The 24972-nt window shown below is 40.6% G+C and overlaps 1 protein-coding gene across 8 annotated transcripts in view; it reads right to left on the bottom strand.

The window, feature by feature from the left end:
* MAK (male germ cell associated kinase) overlaps positions 1-24972 on the bottom strand; it is a 39925-nt gene that overhangs the window by 9189 nt on the left and 5764 nt on the right. For 4 of the 8 annotated variants that reach the window (XM_042464875.1, XM_042464876.1, XM_042464877.1 and 1 more), the window contains 12 exons: positions 23174-23466; positions 21132-21186; positions 19448-19569; positions 18064-18143; positions 16812-16944; positions 16560-16731; positions 14602-14769; positions 12934-13269; positions 11942-12132; positions 10399-10529; positions 8883-9002; positions 2530-2604 (listed from right to left, as the gene is read on the bottom strand). In XM_042464875.1, the coding sequence (XP_042320809.1) occupies positions 2530-2604; positions 8883-9002; positions 10399-10529; positions 11942-12132; positions 12934-13269; positions 14602-14769; positions 16560-16731; positions 16812-16944; positions 18064-18143; positions 19448-19569; positions 21132-21186; positions 23174-23274 (1684 nt within the window). In that variant the 5' untranslated portion in view covers positions 23275-23466. Of the gene's footprint in view, positions 1-783; positions 1099-2529; positions 2605-3745; positions 3813-8882; positions 9003-10398; positions 10530-11941; positions 12133-12933; positions 13270-14601; positions 14770-16559; positions 16732-16811; positions 16945-18063; positions 18144-19447; positions 19643-21131; positions 21187-23173; positions 23467-24972 lie in introns of those variants that run through there. The other 4 variants (XM_042464880.1, XM_042464882.1, XM_042464881.1 and 1 more) reach the window with 4 other exon arrangements.

A 24972-nucleotide genomic window follows, 5' to 3' on the forward strand; every position in this document is an offset into this window, starting at 1 on the left:
ATATGGCAGTGATACCTTGCAGGTGATACATCTTCAGAAATAACTACGACAACAAGTGCTTGTATAGATGGATCATGCATACAAATACACAAACTATGGTCCAGTGCAGACTGGTGCACTGCAGTGGCTTGGGACCGAAAGTAGGGCTCGATAGAGTAGAGTGTCCACATGCTCCTGAGCCCTACCGTGTGCTGCCGTTTACATGGGGCGTCCCATGATTACGTGCCTTGTGCGCTGCATCCAAATGGCGTGGCGCACGAGGGATGGCATGGCGCTGTGCTAGGGCACTTATGGTGCCTCTATAGCGGCAGACAAAGGAGCAGCGTTTCGCAGCTCCTTTTTCCAAGCGCATCATTCCCATGACGTGCGGTCGCTATGGCAACGATCTGGAGAAGAAAGGGATGGCCTTTGGCTGCCTCTTTCTGCCCATCTGTATCCCCTCTATGTTATGGAAAGTGGAGAACCTGTTGGGGACCAGGATGAAGCATGTTCCACTTCATACATATTTGGTTACATAAAGGAAAAGTTTTCATAAAAAAAAAGTCTCCCACAAGTGCTTTTAAGCTTCAGAACAGCAGCACACAAGGCCACAGCAGAACATGATTCTGATAATTCTGCTATGGATGGATGAATATTTCATGTCAGAGGAGTATATGTTTGTGACCAGTGACAGGAGTATATGTTTGTGACCAGTAGACATTTGGTCAGACTGTAACACAGGAAGTTGAGCTAGAAAGCAGAGCCATTCCACCACCCCATCTGAAAGACTACTTGTTTCCCTGCCCCTTTCTTCCCCATCCCACTTGCACTGTGTGTTTTAGATTGTGAGCTGGCACTTCCAGGAATCCAGGAGCCTTTCTGAGAAATTAGATTAAAAAATCAATCGATGCAACATCAACTTTACACAGAATACAACCAAAGAAATCAGCTGGAAACAGATGGAAGATTTGCTAAAATTCTGAGCACTAAAAAACAAGTCTTTGGCTGTAGCCAATCAAGATATTCTTGCTCTATTCCCATGTACTGGTGATGGATTGTGCCTTTTGTGGACTCAACAGAAGAGTCGCTTGTATCTGTCACAAATACTGAAGTGTAGCCCTAGAAAAGCACAAAGAGGTTATCTTGTTGGATGACAACTCTCAAAATAATCCAGCCAGTACATCCAGAGGGAATGAGAAATTAAGACTTTTCCAAGAACTCTACAAACACTGGATTCAACTATCTTGGCAATTCACAGAAAATGGATACTTTACATAAACGGCTAAAAGGATAGACCAAATCTTTACACAAAAGGGTGAAAGTAAAGAATATGCCCCAAATTGTGGCCCTCCAGACACTTTTGAACTACAGGTTTCATGATTCCTCACTATTGGCTATGGTAGCTACATCTGCTGTGGTGTTCAGTGACATCTGGAGGGCCACAGCTGCCCATTTCTGCCTTACACAGTGACTAACCTTATGTCTGTTTATTATTCTATTGTTATTATTCTATTTATTTATATCCCACCTTCCTCACAGCATAAGGATTGTTTAAGGTAAAAATTTCCCCTTTGACATGATTGCCTAGTCATGTTTGACTGTAGGGGGTGGTGCTCATTTCCATTACTAAGCCAAGGAGCCAGCTGTCAAAAATGGCTCCATGGTCACATGGCCAGCATGACTAAATGCCTAGACGCATGGAACGCTGTTACCTTTCTACCAGAGTGGTACCTATTTATCTACTTGCACTTTTACATGCTTTCGAACTGCTAGGTTGGCAGAAGGTGAGACTAATGAAGGGAGCTCACTCTGTCCCAAGGTGCTTGGTCTTGAACTACCGACCTGTGACCTTGGGGTCTTCAGAGTCAGCGTTTTAACCACTAAGTCACTGTGTCCCTTCCTGAGGGTAAAAATCTAATGAACACATACAGACTGACTTTGAGTAAACATGTATATATGGGCTGCAAAGCTATGCATGCCATTTTCTAATTACAATTCACCTTTGGATGGAGAAAAATCGTGATCAAATTCTTATACTATCTCGGTTAAAAGATTCCACTTCAAGGTCCTCCATGTACCTGCATCCATCTAAATCTATGTATGCACAGGCAGTTCCTATTCCTTCTTGGTAAGTATTGCTTGGTTTGAAGTAATGCTTGAATTACTATTTAGCCCAGAAGCATTTTCTCTGATTCATGCTGTAGGCATGCACTGAAGTGAGGAGTTGAGTCATCCTGTTTTGGGGGGAATACTATTGAAGGCCCCTATGTTCTAGGAATCCTAGCTCTAGGAATCTCTTCTCTGAATCCTCTACCATACATGAGAACACATTCTGCACAAACAATTTTTTGTATACATCAGAGTTGATTGAAGTCATTATGAAAATAATGAATAATGAAAATAATGAAATAAGTCATAATGAAAATAAAGCACTAAAGAACTGGTGGCTTTTCTAAAGCAAAGAATAAACATGAATAATTTGAATACTAGAAGAAAAAACCTAGACCTACAAAGGATTAAGTGCTGCCAAATGTAATTTCTGTGAATTACCTTTTGGATCCTCTAATTTTTCATTCACTCTTTCTTTAAATGATAGTTTTTCAACTGGTTTAATTAAGTTTTCTTCTTCAGAGGTGGCATTAAACAGATAAAGGAAAGAAAAGGTTGAAAATAAATGCTTTAGGAAAACAGAATGAATTTATGAAATGAGTGAAAGGCATAAAAACATTTAAAAAGCAAAGCAACCATAGAAATAAAGCATAGGCAAGTGAACCTATTCAATGCTTTTGTAATGCCCAACACCTAAACTACCAAAAGGATCAATTCTGCAATAGGAGCCAAGACCTGTGACCAGTAATTGAGATCCATTCTGGCAAATCAAATGTATCTTAGATCTTAAGACCAATATGAAACAAGCTGGATACCGTATTAACTTTATTAATCCTACAAATATAAAACTGCTCTCTTACAAAAATACTTAAAGCACTATCCTATACACATCTATTCTGAAGCTGGTCTTTTTTATGTTATTGGGGCATACTGTTAGCTAAATGTGTACAGGACTGAAGTTACCTAATAATCTATAAAACAGAATAAAGTAATTACAAATAGGCAAATATTTATAATAGATTAAAGGTAATAACTGAGTAAAAGTACTCTATCTTGTCCATGAAGTCTATTCAAAACCATTGGATACTGAAAATATTCATGAATTTATTGCAACTATCATGTTAATGCAATTCTTCAATAAAACTATATCTAAATAAAGTAAATTTATTTAAAAATAAAATCATAGTAGGACTGCCTATAGTCTAAGTGTTTCATAGGCATGGCATGAATGATCTAAATAAAAGACTTTCACTTACCAAAAAAAAACCTTAGTCTTCAATTTCATAATACAGGGGTACCCCGGGTTACGAATTTAATTCGTTCCGCCGCCGTGTTCGTAACCCGAAAAGCTTTCGCAAGCCGAAAACCCATAGGCGCTAATGGGGAAAAGCCGCGATTTGGTGCGAAAAAGCGCCGAAAAGCACCAAAATTTCTTTCGTAACCCGAAATAACCTTCGTAACCCGGAACAGTTTTTTTCAATTGATTTTTTTCGTAACCCGGAAATTTCGTAAGGCGGCGCATTCGTATCCCGGGGTACCACTGTACACTATGTAACAAAAACTCTGTACAACCAGTTACTTTGATTTACTTGGTTTTCTGACTATCTTAACATTTTCAGTACTGTGCAAGGTCTTAAAAAGGAATGTTGGTACTTACCTGTGATACATTTCCAGCAGGTAAGGTCCCATCATCCTCTAGAATGGGTAGCTCCTCCCATTTGCTCCTAAATAGGCAGGGAATAAACCAAAAGCCACACTTTGCTCCCTGTGGGAGGAGTTACCCCCCCCCCCCCCCCTTAGGAAGCCAGTCATTAGTGAGCCAAAGCAAACATCACCACTGACTAAGTCAACAGTATATATTTTAACCCAAAGTAGACACAAAATAGAGAAAGGCCAAAGAAGGGAAGACCCTAACAACGGGCCAATGACCAAACCAGAGAAGAGAATCCTAAGGTGGTATCTGGATTCTCCATCAGCACCCAAGGGAGGCAGGGTGATGGGACCTTATCTACTGGAAATGAACATATCACAGATAAATACCAATGTTCCTTTTTCCAGCAGACAAGGTCCCAGCATCCTCTAGAGTGGGATTTGCCAAAGCCCCCCCCCCCCCCCGAAGTAGGGAGGGAGGTGCAACTATCTACCAAGGATCCTGGCTCCAACTGCTGAAGAACCTATCTCCCAAAGCTGCCTCTGTGGCCTGGTCCATGTCCCATTTGTAATGACTGATGAACGTCCACCCTGCAGATCTCTGCTCGGAATGCATTAGCGGCCTGAGCGCTCCTGGTGGAAAAGAGCCACCACCCCTCTCTGGGGAAGAAGCAGGTCCACAGACTGGTAAGCAGCAATTAGGCATACCCTAAGCCATCAGCCCAGGGTAGACGATGGCTCCTTCTAACTCAGGAACCACTGTTGGAGGGAAGCAAACTGCACTTCCTAGGACCCAAAAGTGGATGTCTCCTTGATGCAATTTATAACCGCTCTGCACATAAGGTGTGTGCTGGAGCCCTAACAGATCCTTCACTGGATGGTGGCAGGCTGGAGGCAGATGGATATCCTGAGACACACGGAACACAGACTTAACCTTGCGAAGTCCATGTGTTTGAACTATCCATGAAACATCCTAAGGATTAATTCATAGGACTGGTGAAAGGGTCTCTGGAAGCCAAGATGGACTCCACTGTCTCTGGACACCTCTATAGCACTCTTAGCATCTGTTGTTCAATCTTCACACCTGTTGCTGGAGCTCCACTGGATCCAGGTGGAGGATCTGACCCTAGGAGAGTGAGCTCAGGAAGGATGGTAGTGGTATATAGGTCAAGGCCATAGCCAGAATCTCTGGGACCATGGTCCTGTTGCCCATGGTCCTGTCCCTCTGAGACTAGCTCAGAACCCTATACCAGACCAGGATGGGGTCACTGGTGAATGAGAGTGTCGGAAGCTTCTGATCCCTCTGGCTGAAACCCTAAGACCAACCTTGGGAATTCAGCCTTTAACGGTGAGGTAGACACAGTGAGGCAACATGTTCATGTGCAGATGGCCCAGCGTATCTAACGCTGTCTGGGACATTGATATCAGTTCTGCACAGTGAGGCCACTGATGAATAGAGATCTCTCTGGAGATGATCTGCTTTCAGGCACACAAAGTTTACCTCAACCCACCGGAACAAAGGGCGCACCTTCTCCATCAGGGCCCTTATTCGCGTTTGTCATTTCTGATACTGATGAGCCTTTGTTATGGACTATGTCTTAACAAAGACCCTCCTGTTGTTTAGAAATTTGCTGGAGGGGAGTAAGACCCTTCTGAATGACCAGTTTCAGCCCGTTTGTGTCATGAGACCGGTCTTGAGGGGCCATCTGGTCTCTGTCAGGTGAAGGTCACTGTGAGTACCCCATCCTATGAGGCTTGTGGCTTCTTCTGCTGCTGCTTCTTCTTACTATTATTATTATTATTCATCTTGGTCCAGCCCAGCAAGGGGGGGTGGATGTCAAGTCCTGTTAGGACTTAATGGCTACCTTCCAGTCTCTGAACCAGGACTGATGGCGGACTGTGGTGGCCACAGCCTGAGCCCTTGTCAGAACTGTAGCACGACCAATCTTGCATCACTATGTCTGCTGAGGCCAGGACCACATATTAAGACTCTGTCTAAGCTGGGTGGCCTGTAAGGAGCCTCCCCCCCCCCCAATAGGAAGTGGTGCAGAGGGCTCGATGGCCACAGACCTGGACTCGTATGAATCCCTCACTCTTCTGTCTCAGACAATTTTCAAGATGTCCTCTCAATCCAATCAACAATAAGCAAACATTGAGGAGGCCCTAGGAGACCTGACACTTGTCTATGACAAGAGTGACTACTGGGAGGACCTGAGACTCCATGGCGGGCTAAGGCCTTCTGTTAGGCTCCCTGTCTGAGCTAGGCCTGGACTTCTGGGAGCCAGCTGGTGGCGCAGTGGTTAAATGCCTGTACTGCAGCCATTCACTCAAAACCACAAGGTTGCGAGTTCAAGACCAGCAAAAGGGCCCAAGCTCGACTCAGGCTTGCATCCCTCCAAGGTCGCTAAAATGAGTACCCAGATTGTTGGGGGCAAATTGCTGTTCACCGCTATGATCTTTGGAATAGCGGTATATAAATAAAACAAATTATTATTATTATTATTATTATTATTATTATTATTATTCAGTCTTGAACACCTGAGTGAGGCTGGAATGGCATGGGGGCCTCTGGTATGGAGGGTGCTGGCAGTGGAAACAGATCTTTCCCCACCCTGGGCCAGTTGTCCTTCTGGGGGCTATCAGATCCAATGGGAGAGCAATGCCAAGAGTATGAACTCATGTCTCTCCTTCGCCTCCACCTAGGTGAAGCCATAAATCAAGAAGGGCCATTCTTGTTGGGCCCCATGGTCGAGAGAGGGTGACCCACCCGAGGCTATGCTGACTCCCACCTCTAGCTCTCTACGTGAGTTAAAGGTGGAACCAAACATGTCTCTCTGGTAGGCCCAGCAACCTGTATTTCATTCATGGGAGAGGCATGAGGCCATCACAGGCAGGGAGAGCCCTTTCCCTGGGCATACCCTGGGTCTCTTAGCAGGCTGCACAGCAGGCCCATCAGCTTCGCAGTCAGAGAGGAGGACGGCAGCCTCCTGCCCTCCCCCCAGGCTCCACTTTGCCATGGTGTGCTGGCTGAAGAAGCATTCTGGAAGCCAAAGCCACCAGAGGAGCCCCCCCCCACCTTGGGAGAACTGACTGTTTTCCTGGGGCAGGCCAAGATGGCGGTTCCCATCAACAGATGAAAGACAGCTGCCCCCATGTGTCTGGCCAAGATGGTGGCTGCCATCCATGTGGTCAAAATGGCTGCCACCAGTAACCTGAGCCACATGGGGGGGAGGACCCAGCAAGAGAGGGATCAAGGTGGCAGCTGTTGTCTGCAAGAGCGGTTGGCGGCCTGCCAAAGGCAGCATTCAACCGCTCCCCCTTCCTAAGGGTGGACTGGGGGTCGGTGGGACCTGCACTCCGCTGGGATGGATGGAAGCAACTCCATGGGTCCCGTGCAGCTAGGAGGAGGCTGAGGATGACTCTGAATCCCCCCCGTCCTGGGAGCCACCACTGAATGGGGAAGCGGCTCCCAAAGCCTCTGAGCTGTGCCCAGCTCGGTCAGCAGATGAGAAGCCACCCTGAGCCTTGAAGGAGGCTGACTGATTGTCTCCGGTTTCATGGCCTCCTGGAATGGTATGATGCCACTTCCTGGGCAAAAATCACCCTGATGAAGTTGGCAAGGGCAGGGGGATCCCAGAGGGCCCTGAAGGGGAAGCTGGTGCTCATCCCCAAACCTGCAGAGTCGGTTGGAGCCGGTGCTGACTTCATATTTCCTGGCCCTGAACTGGCTGGGGGAGGGGCTGGGACTCAGCAGCAACACAGAAGGCGAATCCCTCCCCTGGCTGTGTCCCCAATTCTGTCTCCCTGGGCTGCTCTACCTGGTCCGGGGGCTGAGAAGTTGTAACCCTCCACCACAGCTGCAGCTTCAGTCTAAATCTCTGGCAAAGCAAGGGCAAGAAGGTAAAGAGGTAGAGAAAGGGAAAGGCCAGGGAGAATCCAGACCAAAGGTGTCTTGAAAAAGGTAATTTGGCTAGCTCTTCCAACATGCATCATACTAGGAGTGTAGGCAGGAAAAAGACTGGCTTCCTAAACAGGGGTAGCCCCTCCCACAGGGGGCCAGGGGTGGCTTTTGTGTTTATTCCCTGCCTATTTAGGAGCAAATGGGAGGAGCTATGCATTCTAGAGGATGATGGGACTTTGTCTGCTGGGAAATACATTAGGTAAAAACACCATAACCTAATAAATGTTGTCCAGATGGAACCAGAGCTAATCATATCGCTTTCAGGTTTTTTAAAATTTAAAATGTAAAATATTTGAGAACTGGTACTATTGTGATGATTTTGAAGTAATCTAGTTCCTTTTGATCATTTCTTTTTTGATTTCAGTTTCACGTGAATTAAAGTATAATAGATGTCATATTACTTGCATAAATTAATACATTAAGACCATAATTTACCTGGGATAAAAACAAAAACACTTCTGGGTCATGTTTCTAGCAATGTTATATTTAATACAAACCTCTTCTTCACCACAAAATGGATTTTTTTTGATAAATCAAGTTGGATAAAAATGATTTTAACATTTAAACACAATAAAATATCTTAAGGAATCCACTTGTCCTAGACTGTCTTTGATTTAGAACACCCCCTCCGTGCCTATACATTGCAGACACACATCTGGCTGTGTATGTATATGTACTACAGTGCATGTTCAGATGAAAGGCATCTACCCAGCCTCTTCTTCCTATCGCTGATATGCACTGAAATGAATATGGTCTGTTTATGTTGCTATAAATGCATATCCTTGGCCACTGTTTCAAGGTTCTTCTTTTTTTGCTGTGCACATCTATGTTTGAATCAAGACCACAGTTCAAAATGATACACGTTAAACAATGGGGGGAGGGGGGATGCCTAAATCCAAATTGATGCTCATAGTAGGATTTTCAGTCTGTTCACACCTACAAATCAAAAACCAGATCCAGATGTTTTCCTAGCCTTGTATAGCAGCTTTTGGAGGTTTACAGACTGTAATGGTCTCTTTACACTGGATTCCACCCATGAGCATGTGGATGTTCAGCACTGAATACAACCCAATGTGACTCAAAACAACCATACAAAGCAAAATTGTGAACTATTTCTATAAACTGTGTCTCAAAGGACCCCTTAATTTGGGGAGCATGGACAATAGGATGTTATATTGATTACCTGCATTGATTCGACTGAAAGACAGGCCTCCAACTGGTTTTGAAAACAAGGGATTGCTCCAGCTACCATGGGAACCTTCTTTATTAGCTGCTCCTGAGGAAACATTCTTAGGATTTACACCTTGGAAAAATGATCATTTAAAAGTTAGTGCATAACTTTTAATTTGGAGCATAATGTATCAAAACCCCTAGTGTCACTACGTACTGTTCAATATTTTACAGGGGCCATCTAGCTATGTAATTTGTTGTTGTGTGCCTTCAAGTCATTTCTGATTTATGGTGACTCTAAGGCCCCTATTGTGGGGTTTTCTTGGCAAGATTTGGTCAAGGGATTGTCACTGCCTTCTCCCAAAGCAGAGAGCATGTGACTTGCCCAAGGTTACCCAGTGGGCTTCATGCCCAATCTGGGAATCAAACCCTGATCTCCAGACGTATAGTCCAACAATCAAACCATTATGCCATGGTGGCTCCACAGCATATGTAGTACTACTACTTAAAAAATCCACCCCATTGCTCCTCTTTAATAGCAAATTTCAGATCCCTGTCTCCTGCTACTCAAAACAATCAATATAAGCAATTTAAGCAATTTAACTTAATGTCTGAGAAATATATGGCAGATCACGCAGAAGCCACATGTATCTGACTCTGTTCTCTGTACTATTTCACAGTGGCTCCTAAAGATTCCACTTTGTAAAGCAATTTTTGGAGTTGTTTAAAAATACACACAGACCTCTTCACTTGACTGCATTCCAGGTTCCAGTTCTTAAGGATAACATTTAGTTTTCTCACACTCATCAAGCAAGTTATGGGTGTAACTATTCTAGTGTTTTGAATTAATCAACAGGGTACACAACATTATCATTTGAAATATATATCTTGAGACTAAAGACAATCATTTTATCTATGAAGCTGACATATTATCTTGCCCAACAGGTAACAACTCTCTAAGGTTTTCCTCATCCTACCATTTAGGTTATTTTTCTTTTTTAAAATATAAAACCCTGGAGATTCCAAGGTCTGAAATGGGGACCTTTTGCATGAAAGCCATGTGTTTTCCTACTGAATTATTATCACAGTCTTTAGAGCTATATTAGTCTGCTCAACAGGAATTTTAGTTCTCATTCTTTGCTTAGCAGGCCCTAGTGTCCTATAACAACTCTTGTTGATAGTTCTCAGCATCAAAATCAATAAGATATGCAGAGTGGGTCTGCTGGATGAAAGACACAAGTAGCTCCATAGATACATAACACATAAGTAACTGGCCACACAATTCCTGAATGCCAGTGTCAACACTCAGGCTGTGTGAGATCTGTCCTTGAGTTTCACAACCTCCATTTAATAAGTAAATATCCGTGATTAATCATATGAAGAAATAATTATATAATATTTACTTATATATTCTTCTGGCCTATATACATACATAGAAACAGGTGCAAATGTCCTCTATGTGCAAATATTTTGTCAAATTAGCTACATAAATATACATTAATTAAAAGCATTAAAAACCGGTCACTTACCAGGGAGGTATCTTGATTGTTTTAAGTAGTACTGTTTTGCTGATGTAGTTGATATTCCAGAATCATTTCGCTTCAGAACCTTGTTTTCCCCTCCTGTCTGGCCAGAGCTAGGTGATTTGGATTCAGAAGCACTGAATTGGAGATAATCCATAACAACATAAATTAACCTTTGAACTAGAACAACTGGGTATTCTACTAGTCTGATTATCATTGAATGAAGAAGTGAAACAGACACAGTATGCAGATGACAGATAGCATCTACAATGGAGAAAAATGCACAGGCAAAAATGTAAGGCTGATCTGTGGAAACAATAATGTATCATTTAAATACATTCACTTACAACAGTGGTTCTCAACCTTCCTAATGCCAGGACCCTTTAATACAGTTCCTCATGTTGTAGTGACCCCCAACCATACAATTATTTTCATTGCTACATGCAAATATGGGTTTTCCAATGGTCTTAGGCGACCCCTGTGAAAGGGTCGTTCGACCCCCCAAAGGGGTCCTGACCCACAGGTTGGGAACCACTGACTTACAAGAACCCCAGCTTGCAGTGACAGAACCTAGAAATAGTTTTATTTTGTAATTAGCTCTTTGTCTCAAAGGTTTCTTAGACTCGAATCAGATGAGCCAAAAGTGTCGTGTTGCCACTGATATTAGGGTTCCGGAGCATACAGCATTTGCACGCTTCGGAACCCTAACACGTATGGATGGCACCATCTTTACGTGACGCCGTCCATATGTGGCGTGTGTGCATGATGCAAGCACGGTGCCACATCCGCACTGCCAGGTGCCACGCTTGCATCGTGGATCCATCTCAGTGCGCCAATGGCACACTAATGACATTGTCCCCGCACACCAAAAAGAACCCAGAAAGAGAAGCCGTGCAGTTTGGCTGCTGTGGCGTCCCTCCGGAGGGAAACTGGGTGCCTCCAGCCTGGACTTTGAGACAGGTATGTACTGGGCCTTAGTTTTCTAGTATAAAATGTGGCATTTATACACACACAACTCTTTTGCTGACTCTTGTTAATGTGCAAATGCCTACATTTGCAATGCCAGACAATAAAAAGAGGTTGCTCCCAGTTCGTATGAATAGGCAATTGCACTTTAATCAAAATATTTGTTTTGGAAAAGGATGTAGGAAAGGAAAAGACACACATTATCCATATGCCCATTTGTTTTGTTATGTATCTGAGATGTAAGTTACCCACTGCAGATATCTGTTGATGATCCCAAAACTGGAGGAAAAAAGTACTCTTTGCTTATTTGTTTTCCCTGCATTAAACAGGACATCCCAGTGCAGTAAGAATGCATGGAGAGGAAAACATATTATTCACAATAACTCATTAAATATATTTTCAAATTAAAAGATATATTAAAGTATTTAGAATACACATTTTCTTGATTTAGCAGAAAGGAACCAGTCTGACAAATCAAGGCGACCCTAACAACACATATAAGGAGCAGAGATTATAAATTAATTTATGTCAAATGTAGGTGTCATAAAGAAATTACAAAGCAAAAGGTTATATAGTGTCTTACCTAAAAAGAGATTCTTTTGTTTTCCTTTCCTTTGACATAGCAATGCTGGGTTTCTTAGAATATGAAATTCCAAATTCTGCATCATCAAAATCATCCCAGCTATCCATGGTCTTTAACACAGTCTGACCCCATCGACGTCGACAGTTTTTCAGGCCCACTGCACCAGTTGAAGGTCCTGTGACCACTGGCTTCTGTTTTATTACACAAATAAGCTACATTATATCTGACATTTCATAACTGCACATTACCAGCCTACGCAGAACAAAGACTAGAGAATGGAATGGATCATGAGGAAACACTACAGGAGAAAAAAAGGAAAGGGAGGAAACTGAAAGATGGGGGCCCAAAAATATCTGTAAATAAGACCTCTCACAAAGGAGGAGGAAACCTCAGTTGTGTACAGTGAATGTATGCTACAGACTGTAGAGAGAGAAGAGAGCGAATAAATAAAAATAAAAATGGCATATCAAAGAAGTGTGGTTGAGAGTAAGGATAGTGATTGTTAAAGGACATAAAGAAAAGGTTTAAAAAGAAAATAACAGCTTGAAATTTTAACTAAGGCCCTCTACAGTCTGGCAAATTGAGCTTGTTTGGGGGCGGAGTCGGGGCCTCGCGTCCACATGACGCACGTCTGACTCTGCCCCATAGAGTGCCTTCATGCCACGTGCTGCTCCACACAGCGCACGACGTCATGGAACTCCTCTAGCAGTGTGTCCATGACGCAATACTAAAGGAGTGCCGCCAAGCACCATGTCCAGGGTGCAAAAAGGAGTCGCTGTTTGTGGCTCCTTTTCGTGCCCTAGAAAGGCCAGATCAGGGCCACAGCATGCAGTTGCCACGGCCCCAATTCAGCTGAAATGCCTTTCTGTCATTAAGTAATGTAGCCAGATTGAAATAATACAAATGAAAAAAAAATGGCCTCAAAATAGCATGAACTGAGCACTCCTGATATAGCTGAATTTTGATTTATTTGCTTCTTTATAATAACTTACTGGTGGTGAATTTTTACTAATGGCAGGAAGGAATGGCTGTGGCTGCTGCTGTTTTGATGGCTGCTGGTTGCTTGCATTCTGTGGCAGCTGAATTGGCTGGAGGGGATGTTGATTATTCTTTGACAGATACTGCAGCTGAAACATGTCATGTGCATCTGGTGAAGACTGAGATTCTGGTTTAGATACAGATTCTAGTTTCGATACAGGGTCTATTTTGGGTAGACATGGCTTCGGCTCTGCTGTTTGAGATGATTTGGAATGAGACTGCCTCTGATCCAGATGTTGAGGAGGTGGTCCTAAAACCTGGCCCACTTGGAAGTAAGGATACTTCAGTGCCTAAAGTAAAAGGCAACACTATTAGCTGTCATACAATCTACTCTGTTTCTAGTGCAACAATTCAAATAATCTCTACACAGAAATGCACCAAGCACAATCTTAAGAGTGTGTAAGAAAAAGTAAATTTTGTACCACTGGTAATAACATTTTTATAATAAACAGACTAGCATGAATAGAAACAAAAAGGAAACTCCCAAAATTTATTCAAAACTTTGATAGACATTTAATCTCCAAATAGGTACCTGAAAGCTAGCAAGCAGAAACATACCCATTCCTCTTATTTAATAGCAATCAAGGGTTAGAAGACTAACCACTTTTTGATACCCATCTGATTTTCCTAAAGTAGAGACAAGCCATTCATATTTTGGACTACAACTCCCATCAACTTCAATCAGCATATCCAACTATATGTGGGGCTACTATTGTACCAAATATCTGGAGGGTACCAAGAATTTGGAGCATGTCCTTCTAAGATTACCATGGAAGCTAAGTGCACTCATACATGGAGAAGCATTTCCTAATTTACATTGTTCCAAATCATGAGTGGCTTTAAAGGTAACAGCCACTTCCTGAAACTTGGCCCAAAAACCAAATGGCTGCTAAAGCAGTTATGGAAGAACTGTCTGTATGTGTGCACCTATGAAGAGGGAGTCTATGGCATTTCAACTATTATCAAGGACACCGCTGAGTACAGAACATCTCTATAATCAACCTTTGAAAGTTCAATCAATGACTATTGCAAAGTCCTGACAATATATAAACAACAAGCAGATCATATTACTCCAACACCTATGGCCTCATGAGAGGCCTAAATACCCTAAAGGCATCAGATCCCATCTGATCTTGGAAGCTAATCAGGGTCAGCCCTGGTTAGTACTTGGATGGGAGATCATCAATGAAGCCTAGGTGCTGTAGGCTATATTTCAAAAGAAGCAACTGGCAAAACCACCTGAAGATTCCTTGCTTAAGAAAACCTTATGAAATTATTGGGACTGCCATAAGTCAATTCAAGGCACATACATACACAATGACATGGCTATGTAACAAACTAATAGTTCTATCATGTCTTTGTTTACCTAGGGCTTCACTTACAACTTGCCCTTGCCCCATGTATTTAGTTATCTGCAGAATTAAAGAAAAATGTTTTCTATGTTGTGCATGTATACTGAACAATGAAAACTTTGACCACTACTTCTTTTGGGTTTCGGCAGACTTTAATCTAGGACACACAGTGAATTTCTAATGATTCATAATTAATTTCCAAACAGCTTTGGCCTGCTATGAATGTGGTTGAAGTGACGTCTTCAAACTAATACTGTACGATATATATACCTGACTTGCAGTAGGTCGCTTTTTTGGGTCCCAGTTCAGCATATCACTCATAAGCTGTATTGCATCATTGCTGGCATTTGGAATGAGAGTTTTAAGGTTTAGAGGAACACATTGAGGGAAACGAAAATTCATTGCAGCAGCAAGTTGGTATCCTTCTGGCCAATCACTCTGTTTAAAAAAAGGTATATATATATATAAAAGTAGTCCTTAAAGCAAAAATATAAAGTTATTCATTCTATTTTTGAAAACCTGGTTAAAAAGGCAACTTCTCTGCTGCTCTTATGTAAACAGTCAACGGTTTGTTTTGTTCCATGGCAGTAGAATGAGCTGTAGAGGACAAGTGAGTAATCTTGAGAAAAGGTGGTATTCAAACCCTGTGAGATTTACATGTGAAGCAGATTTTTAAATGATTTTTTAAAAATCTAAACATTTACAATTGTGAAAGATTGTGAAAATACTTATTTATCAGAGTTTTCTTTGTCAGTTTATATCTTAAAATAAAATACAATTATATTTTGAGGCATGTGTGCTTAACCCATAGACTGCATGCGGATGTTAGAAACTTTCTACTTAGAATGCATGCTTTGGGGTGCTCTGTCTACTATTTCCCTCCACTGTTAGCCAGGTGCCAAGAAACAAGTAGCTCTTTCTTCACTTCTAGTATCGGGGGGGGGGGGACTATCTTGATCAGGATTTCTGAGAGAAGCGAGGCTCTCAACAAGTAGATTCAAGTAAGATTATTATACAACAAAATCCAAAATCCACAAAAAGGCGATACCTTTATGGACCAACTAAAATGCATAAAATACATCATACAAGATTTCGAAGTATCAAAGGCTTCTTCATTAGACAAAAGTAGCAATAGCAATAGCAAGTACATTTCTCCACCCCAGGGTGCAATGATGCCACGCGCCACTCCATATAGCGCATGAGATCATGACTTCACCCAAATGATGCAGCACTGAAGGAGTGCCATATAGCCATATACTCATGCCGTCACAGCTATGGCTCCCTTTTGAGGACACAAAAAGGAGCCACTGTTTGCGGCTCCTTTTTGTGTCATTGAAAGGCCAGATCGGGGTCACAGCGTGAGGTTGCCGTGGCCCCATTCCAGCTAGGAAAGGGGCGGCAGCCCCTTAGGGGCCATCTATCGAGCCCCTTGGTTTATTCAAAATAACATTAAAATAATTTATATTTCAGAAAGGACAAAGAACAATAACTGTGATAGAAGTAATCTGAGGCAACACATCTTATATACAAAGCCTTGCATTAGCCCTTTTACAGTATCTTAAGTTATCTGGCTTTTAGTATAATTGTGAAAATAAACACATCATAAGCCACCACATACAATAGTTATTAACTTCAAAGTAAATAGTAATTCCAACTATTTACTATATAAATGAATTCAAATAAATGAATTCTCCCAAGAAAGCACTAATTAGTTTCCAAAGCGGTAAGTGAAATGAAATAAAACTGATAAGCAGTATCAAAACAAAAAGGTCACAGTACTGTTTATACTCGACTGTAAGTAGACCTCATATATAAGTCAAGGACAGGTTTTGGGGCCAAAATGATGGATTTTTATATGACCCGTGTATCTTGGGGTAAAATTTAGGGGCATGTAACAAAGGATCTAAATAATGAAGCAAAGGAAAATAATGCCAAAGAACTTATAAAATTCCAGCAGTGCTCACTTTAAAGGCTGGATGGCTGAAAGAACAGAAGGAGGTCAGTGCTTCCAGGACAAATTACACTCTTTCCTTTCACCAGGGGATGGTTCACTTTTTTGAAAATGAGAATTAAAGTAGAGTATCTACATTGACCCATGGATAAGCTGACTCAGATTTTTTGGGTCAATTTTTTTACTTAAATTTCTGAACTTTTACATGATTATATAAAGTAATACCCACTCATTTTATTTCCAACAACTGGAACAGTGTGTTTTCAAAACAGCTTACCTTTTTTGGTGTTCCTAACACTTGACAGATCTTGAAGATTTCATCAACTTCACTTGTCCCTGGAAAAAGTGGTCTTAGTGTGTACAGTTCAGCCATGATACTGCCGACTGCCCATACATCAATAGGAGAACTATAAATGGAAGATCTCAGTAAAACCTCAGGTGCACGATACCTGTGTTTGTGAAGAGAAACAGCTAAATACATTTGTGCAGATAAGAGACAAGTTATGACCCTATTGAATAATATACTTACCATCTAGTGGAAACATAATCAGTATATGGAGGCTGAGATCTCAGTTCTCTAGCCAGTCCAAAATCAGCTATTTTAACAAGTTCTGGGCCCATGCAGAGAAGGTTTTCCGGTTTCATATCTCTGTGAAAAAATCCTGTAAAAACAGACCACGAAATAATTAAACAAAATGATTATTATATAAATTGCTACCTGAAATAGGAAACAAATTTGAAATTCTATTGAAAATACAGAGTTTTTATCTTTAATACATGTTTTACTATGTCTAGAAATTTTAGTCAAAAAATTGACCCCAAAAATCTGAGTCAATTTATCCAAGGGTCAATGTAAGTATCGTACTCTTAACTCTTACCAAAAGAGGAGCCAGCCTCTGATGAAAGGCAAGAGCTTAATCTGCCTTGGAAGTACTGATTCTCTTCTATTCTCTCATTTATCTGGACTTTAGCGTGAGCACAAACAGTGATGTCTGCTTGAATTTTTTTCATTCTCTATATTCTTTTTTACACACCCCTAAATTTTACCCTCGACCTATCAATGGGTCATATCAAAAGCCAAAATTTTGGCCCCAAAATCTGTCCTCGATTTATACATGAGCTCGACTTATAGTCAAGTATATATGGGAATCTGTTTTAAAATCAGATTGTAAAATATCTTGATTCATATTAATTGATCTATTTCTGGAAGCTGACACACTGAAGAGATTTTAAATACTGCATTATTAGATAACTAAAATCTAGGCCTGCCAATTGATAGAAGAACTTTAATTTCATTAACTGCTCTTAAACTGGTAACATAAGAGTAACTTTTCTGCTGGTCTGCTTTTAAACTGATAACATAAGGGGAACATCTCCAAATGATGAATAGTGAGACAATTGCAGATCAAATTAATGAGCCAAAGCCAACAAATCATTGTCAGAAGAAAAGCTGAAATAATCAGTTTGATCTAGATGTGAGAAATGAAAATAAACACTCTCTCAGGAAAAACAACAATAAAGTAGAAAAAAAAACTGCCAAGTTAAAAGCTGCTATAATTTAATTACCAATACATGATACTGTTCATTCAGAGAAAAGCAGGATGACCGATGAACCTTTTAGTGAGAAGCTTCACCTAGTGCTTTAGCAGTAAGTAATAAAATTAACATGCCAATTACAATTTAAAACATCTCCGTCATACTTTTCCAGTTACAAATACATCTGTCTCATCACCAGCATTTGCTTCTCTTTGTAGAGAAAATTAGAATAGCAAGAGACTTACCATGTTTGTGTATGAATGCTAACCCTTGCAGTATCTGATACATAATATTCCTGATGACAGACTCAGGGAACAACTTGTTTCTATGAGGAAATAAATAAATTAAATCAACATTATTGATAACATTAAAAAAATTTGTTACTGAGAAAGCAGGGCTTTTGGCCTTAACAGCTTAATATATACCAAAACGGAAGACACTGAATGTTAATTTTATTTGTTCCCATGAATTTATACCCCATTTCTCAACCTAAGGGTGTCCAAAGTGTTTTGATGTGACAAAATTTCACTGACTGACATAGGCCTCAAGCAGACAGGCAGAAAAGAGTGGCCTAAAACTGCTTTTTCTGAGAGGGGCTGAGCACCGCTGACCGCACTGCCCACTCCCATGGCGGCCCACATCCACATACCACAACTGCATGGCATAGCATTAAACTGTGCTGCTGAGTATTTTAAAAAAATATTTTCCCTCTACCATCCCTGTGCACTGCCAGTGTCAACCTGGTGCCTAAATGACTATGCCTGCGATCTTCCACCATTACAGGGCGCTGGTGCAGATGTGTATCCAGTAAAACACTGGCAATGCACAATCATGCCCACTTCACCCCATGATGCCTCTTGGACTGTGTGGTTTGCATATGTTATACTTACAGCCATTGGAGGTGTCATACTTTCCCTTTTTTGCATTGCTACACCAACCACCAACTCCATCCTTTTTAAATGTGTACCTGCACCAGTGCATTTATACACTGGTTTAGTGTTAGGGTTAGGATGGAGCGCTCCTTTGGGGCCGCTCTCATGTCGGTCTCGTATATGCTCAGTAGAAGGTATACACTTTCTTTTTCGTTCTTTTTAGTCTGGTTTTCCCTCCTTTAGAGCAGCTGTGGCGCGGTTTCCAACCACTTCCAGGGCATGTGTCATCTAAATGCCATGCCTTCAAAACGGCCTAAAACCACTTCTTTTGGCCAGTCTGTTTGAGGCTATACAGACATTTAAGACAATAATGTTCAAAGTCTTCAGTTTCTCTTGTGACACACAGGAATCACAAGGTATCTCCAATGTAATTCTCTCCTAAAACTACAAAAGGAAAATCAAGTGAAACTTGAGTAATGCAATTGCCTTTCTCAGAAGAAAATGTGAACTGTTTTAAGTTCACTCGTAAGTGAATTGTTTTAAAAAGTTTCAGCTCATAATAAGAGTAACCAAATAGTTAGAATTATTACAAATGAGCCAACTGCATCAGGTTCTTTGCTAGCCTCAATCAAATGTTGACATTTTGACATTATTCAAATATCAGTTACCTTTCTAAAGAATAATAAAGAAAATTAAGAAGAACAAAAAGAAAAGTCACATAAAATGAGTTAGTACTGAGCATTAAAAGCAGACATACCTGTCTTTCATTAGCTGATAGAGATTTTCTTTCATATATTCAAAGACAAAATAAAGGTGGTCATTTTCTCGAATAACCTCTTTCAGCTTTATCACATTGGCATGATTAAGTTTTTTCAGAGACTGCAATACATCAAAATGAATTATTTTGATGTTGTCTTTGATTCTAACATAAGTCTGTATAGAAGTCAGCGGCCTGGGAATAAACCAATACCCAGTTTTAGCACATAGAAAACAGGCTTCAGAGCAAATACAGTACAACCCCCATATCTGCAGGGAATGTGTTCCCAGATTTATCGCTGATACTGAAAATTGATGATAAGAGCACATCCTATATTTCCGGCAGAAGTTGACCATAGAGTCACACTGGAGGATCATATTTTTTTCAAGGCAGATTAAATTAAACCGCAGGTACCAGTTTCATGGATAGAGGGGTTGTACTGTATATTAGGAAAGCCAGACATGAGGCTACCTGCATTCTTTTCTCACTACACATGGGAAAACATACTAAGTATTAATATTTTATTTTCACAATTTCCTGTTTTATATCAACCTATGTATGGATCAGTATCTTCTCTTAAATGAACATAGATCTCTTTACCTTTACACAAACAAAAGCTGACATGCTACTGAAAGAAATGAATAGATCCACTCAGCTCCACACATAATAATAATAATAATAATAATAATAATAATAATAATAATAATAATAATAGGATTTATTTATATGCTGCCCAATCACTGGAAATCCGGGCGGCTTACAACAGAGGGGATAATAGACAGTTCCCTGCTCTCAGGCTTACAATCTAAAAAACACGACACAAAAGGAGAAGGGAATGGTGAAGGGGATCAGGTCCAGCATTCATCTCTCCCTCTGAGGCCTGGACCAAGGCAGATGGACTGGAGGGAGGGGTCTTCTTCTTTGGCCTTCCTAAAACTATAAACTAGTTCAGTCAGTCATTATGAATTTTTTAAATAAGCCTGTTTGCCCTGCCTACACAATCATACATTAAGGTAATCAGATTTCAGGCAAGAACATTTTCTATAACTGTATTTATTTATGATCTGCCAAATATTTCTCTGCAATTTCTTCACTCATTTTGCAAACTTACACAAATTCCCCCTAATCTCTTTTTAAATTAACACATAATACATGGCAGTCAATCAACAGGGGTGGCAGGCAAGCTTAATTTTAAGAAAAAGTTTGCACTTATAAGGTAAGGGATGGGTGGCTCAATGTTAGCTAACTTATGTTAAATATAGCATAAATCCTTTGTCAGCACCTAGTTGTCTTCAAAGGCCTATTTGACAGTACAGTAAGTATGAGAGTATCGAGGCCTGATTTAAGCACGATGGCAGCAGGATGAAATCCTTGCTAGTGCTGTATGCAAACCGCTATGCAACAAAAACAGTGCTGGATACCATCCATGCACTAACTCTGAAAATGCACGACTGATAGCACAATGGGCCTCAACTAATATAACAGCATTGCTGCACAAAGGTCCAAGTCTCTAATCTAAAAATGGTCTACTAGCAACTTCTGCTGCCCCAGAAGTCCACTTTTATTTCAGTACCAGCAACAGGAGGTTCACCTTGGGAGAACATAAAACAAAGAACACAAGATGCTAGAAAATAGGATAGCAGTTCTAACACTTCTCTTAAAATTAGCATTCCATTAGCATTACCTTGACTTCTCTCAGATTCATACATTCATCCCAAGAGTAGAACTTTCTTTTCATTCTGAAATAAATAACACAAGAAATCCATGCTTCATAAAAGAGGGAAAACACAATCAGAAAACAAAAAGGTTAGCAAAAGAGGCCCAGTATCACAAAACCCTTACTTAATTAGAGTTTGAATCAGATTTAATTAATATCAAGACAAATTAATAAGTCTGAATTGTAAACATGACAATAATAAAACTAAACAAAAGTCACTACAAAGAATTTCAAGGAGCTGACAACTAATGTGTGCTATACAGCAATGTATAAGAACCTCTCTCTGGCAGAATGGCAGCCCATTTAACATAACTAACCCAGCCCACACAGCTGGGACGGGGAAAGTGTGGCCCTCCAAACAGTGACAGACTGCAACTGCCATCAACCCTAGCCAGTACTGCCCACGTACAAGCATAATGGGAACTAAAATCCAACAACTTCTAGCAGTCAGGACTCAGCCCACAACTACCATATGGAATACTAAGGTTGCAGTTCATGCAGTCAGAGGCAGCATCCTAACTAAGGGCTGGTACATACCGGTGGGAAGTGATGTGGCGGCAGCGATACTAGGGGTCAGGAGCGCACAGCAACCACACGCGCCCAAGCCCAAGTTTGTGTGGACAACACCATTGTTACGTGGTGCCGTCCACACAGCGTGTGTATAAATTACGCCACACGTGTGCCGCGTCCAAACAGCGCAGCATGTGCATGATGTAACCACGACGCCTCAAGGCGGAAATGACACCTTGGCAGCGTCGCAGCAAGGAACTCCATTTCAGATCTCCTTTCTACTCCTTTCTACTACCATTTCAGATCTCCTTTCTACTGCGGATCATTGCTCATGATCTGGAGAAGATCTGGAGAAGAAAGGGATGGCCTCTGGCCATCCCTTTCTTCTCATCTGTGCTGGGCCCATATTAAAGTGATTGATCATCTCAACATATATATTTCATTGAGGCAGCCATATGAGGAAGAATACACCTGAATTATGCAGCACAAGCCATCAGGAATTTAATCACACAAGATTCCTACATGGCTTAAAGCATGTATTAAAGTTTCTCAAACATCAAGCACACTGTATATTGTTGTTGCTATTATTATTATTATTATTATTATTATTATTATTATTATTATTTTGAGATGGAGAACAGTAACAGATTAAAATACAACACATAACAGCAAAAACAGTTAAATCAGTTTAAATACATAGCATCAGTTTAAAAGAATACATAAGACCAAGACATATTAAAACAGTCCACAGTTTAAAATTCATAATTTAAAAATAATCTGGATATGCCTGCTAGAGGATACTGATCTTTAATGCTGTTTTAAATTTGGACAATGTATTCAGATGTTGAATCTCTTCTGGCAGGTCATTCCACAATCTTGGGGCAGCTGAAGAAAAAGTCCTCAGGCTGGCAGTTGCCAACCTAGTCCTGGCCATTTGGAGTAAATATCCCCCAGAGGACCCGAATGCACAGGGTAAACTATACAGGAGGCAATCCTATCGTTAACATGGACCCAAACTATGTATGGCTTTAAAGGTAATAACCAAAACTTTGTACCTTGCCTGGAAACTAACTGGCAACCAGGGAAGTGATTTTAATATCTGATGTAATGTGATCACTTCTAGAAGTACCATCTAGCTGTCATGTTTTGAATTAATTGAAGTTTCCAAATTTGTTACAGAGGACATACAGCACATTGCAGAAGTCCAGCCATGAGGTTATCAGCACTACTATCTTTATGTCATCCAACTCTAGTAAGAGGTGCAGTTGGAATAACAGATGAAGCTGACAGTAAGCACTCCTGGTTGTTGCATCTATCTGAGCTGTCATTTGAAGTGATGGATCCAAAAGCACTCGCAGGCTCCCATGTATATAGACATGTACCTATCTAGAACTTTTAGAATCAAGTTCCACTGATCTTAGTGGGGCTTACCTTTGAATAGACACATACAGGATTGCACTGTCAAGCATTAAAAAGGATGGTGATTTAATGATACTTACCTTTTGATGGCCACAAGCTCCCCTGATTCATTGCTCTTCCCCATCAGCACACTGCCATAAGTTCCATCCCCAAGTTGCTTCATGGTAGTGTAGCGATTCATTTTGTAATGGCGTGTTAGCCAAATTCTAAACAATGTTGAAATTATAACTTTCCAGAACAGTGTTGTTACATGAGTGAATAATCTGTCATAGTAGTTGCTTAAGTCATCAGTCTTCTTTCCCAGTATTATAACCACTATATCCGAAAATAACGTAGCAGTGAAGGGAATAATGCTGCCATTCTTACAAGTATCCTTAAAACAATAAAAATATTTTTATTTAAATATTTTATTAAAAAGTACATTATTGACACAGAACAATACTATAACTGCAACTACCATAACTTTTTGTAATTGCTCACTCTGCCCAGGGATTCTCATACAGCAAAATATCTGGATGGCCAAGCATTCTTCATCGTAGAGGTAAAAACAAACTATAAACGGCTAATAAGAAAGGAGAGACCAGTGTAATCACACTACAGATTCTAAATATTATGGACTATGATAACTGCTACTACAGTTAGTGTAATATCTTAGATCAAAACCTAGGTGAGATCAATAGCTCATAATTGTACACAGACCATTACAAAATAATTTATTTGTAACTTCTGTGTACATTTATGAGCTATTGATCTCACTTAGTTTTTGTACTTCGAAGTAAATTTGCCCAAGATTGTTCTGTTAGGCTAAATCAGTTTGTTAACAAATCTTGATGTAGTATTCAGTGGTCTCACTGTAGTTTGAATGGGCAGTTGAATTTCAACTTTAGGCAGCTATTATAAACCCACTTAATAGGATATAAGTTCCACTGAAAATGACAAGACTTACCTCTAGGTAAACCTGTATAGGATGACCAACTTTTATTTAAAGAATAGCTAAACAGTATGTCCTTCTATTTTAAATTATAGGTCTCTACCTTTTATACTAGTAAGTAAAACACCAGATCATAATTAACATTGGGTTTATGATGCCAGTTTCCAAACTGATAATAGTAGCATACCTTCCACATAGAATGTTCCAAACCACATAATGTAGTAAATATAAAATGCCTAAGGATCCAAACAGACAGGCCAAAATAAAGCTGCTTCAGGTCACTTTGGAGGTATACTGTTTAAATGAAACATGCATCTTAAGAGGCCGGAAGCCGCACCAAAGCCACGCTCCAGTCCTAAGGAATGAAGTGTTGCTTTGGAGCAGCTTCTGGACTCTTAAGATGCATGTGTCATTTAAACAGCATACCTACAGTGACCCAAAGCAGCTTTATTTTGGCCTGTCTGTTCGGGCCCTAAGTAACAAAAGCAGTTCACCATCCAAACTGCTGTATACATGAAAAGTGATATTCTGGTACTGCTGATACATAGGTAACATAAGTGGGACTTGACTAAGGCATTTCCTCTAAGATATTTCTTCTCTTGTATTTTACAGTTACAAACTGCAAACAAAGAAGCCCAACCTAGCTAAAATTGAAGGCCACAAAGGAAATAAGTATGAAGAATGAAATGGAGCAGGGTATTCAAAGGAGATATCAAAAGACCAAAGACAAACATGTGAGTGACACACATGTAACTGTCAGCAGAAGTGGGGTAAAGCACAATGTTTTGCTGCTGCTGTTATTGTTTAATGGCCAAACAGAGCTTTCGGAGGTAGACTCTCAGCTTCATTTCAGTAAAACAATATCAAGACAACTAGTATCAGCCCACAAAGTATTCTATCTGGTCTAGAGAGTATTCTGTACAGCTTCATCTCCTGAGTCATACATAG

The sequence above is a fragment of the Sceloporus undulatus genome, chromosome 4 (assembly GCF_019175285.1).
Source record: "Sceloporus undulatus isolate JIND9_A2432 ecotype Alabama chromosome 4, SceUnd_v1.1, whole genome shotgun sequence".
Taxonomy (NCBI): Eukaryota; Metazoa; Chordata; class Lepidosauria; order Squamata; family Phrynosomatidae; genus Sceloporus; species Sceloporus undulatus.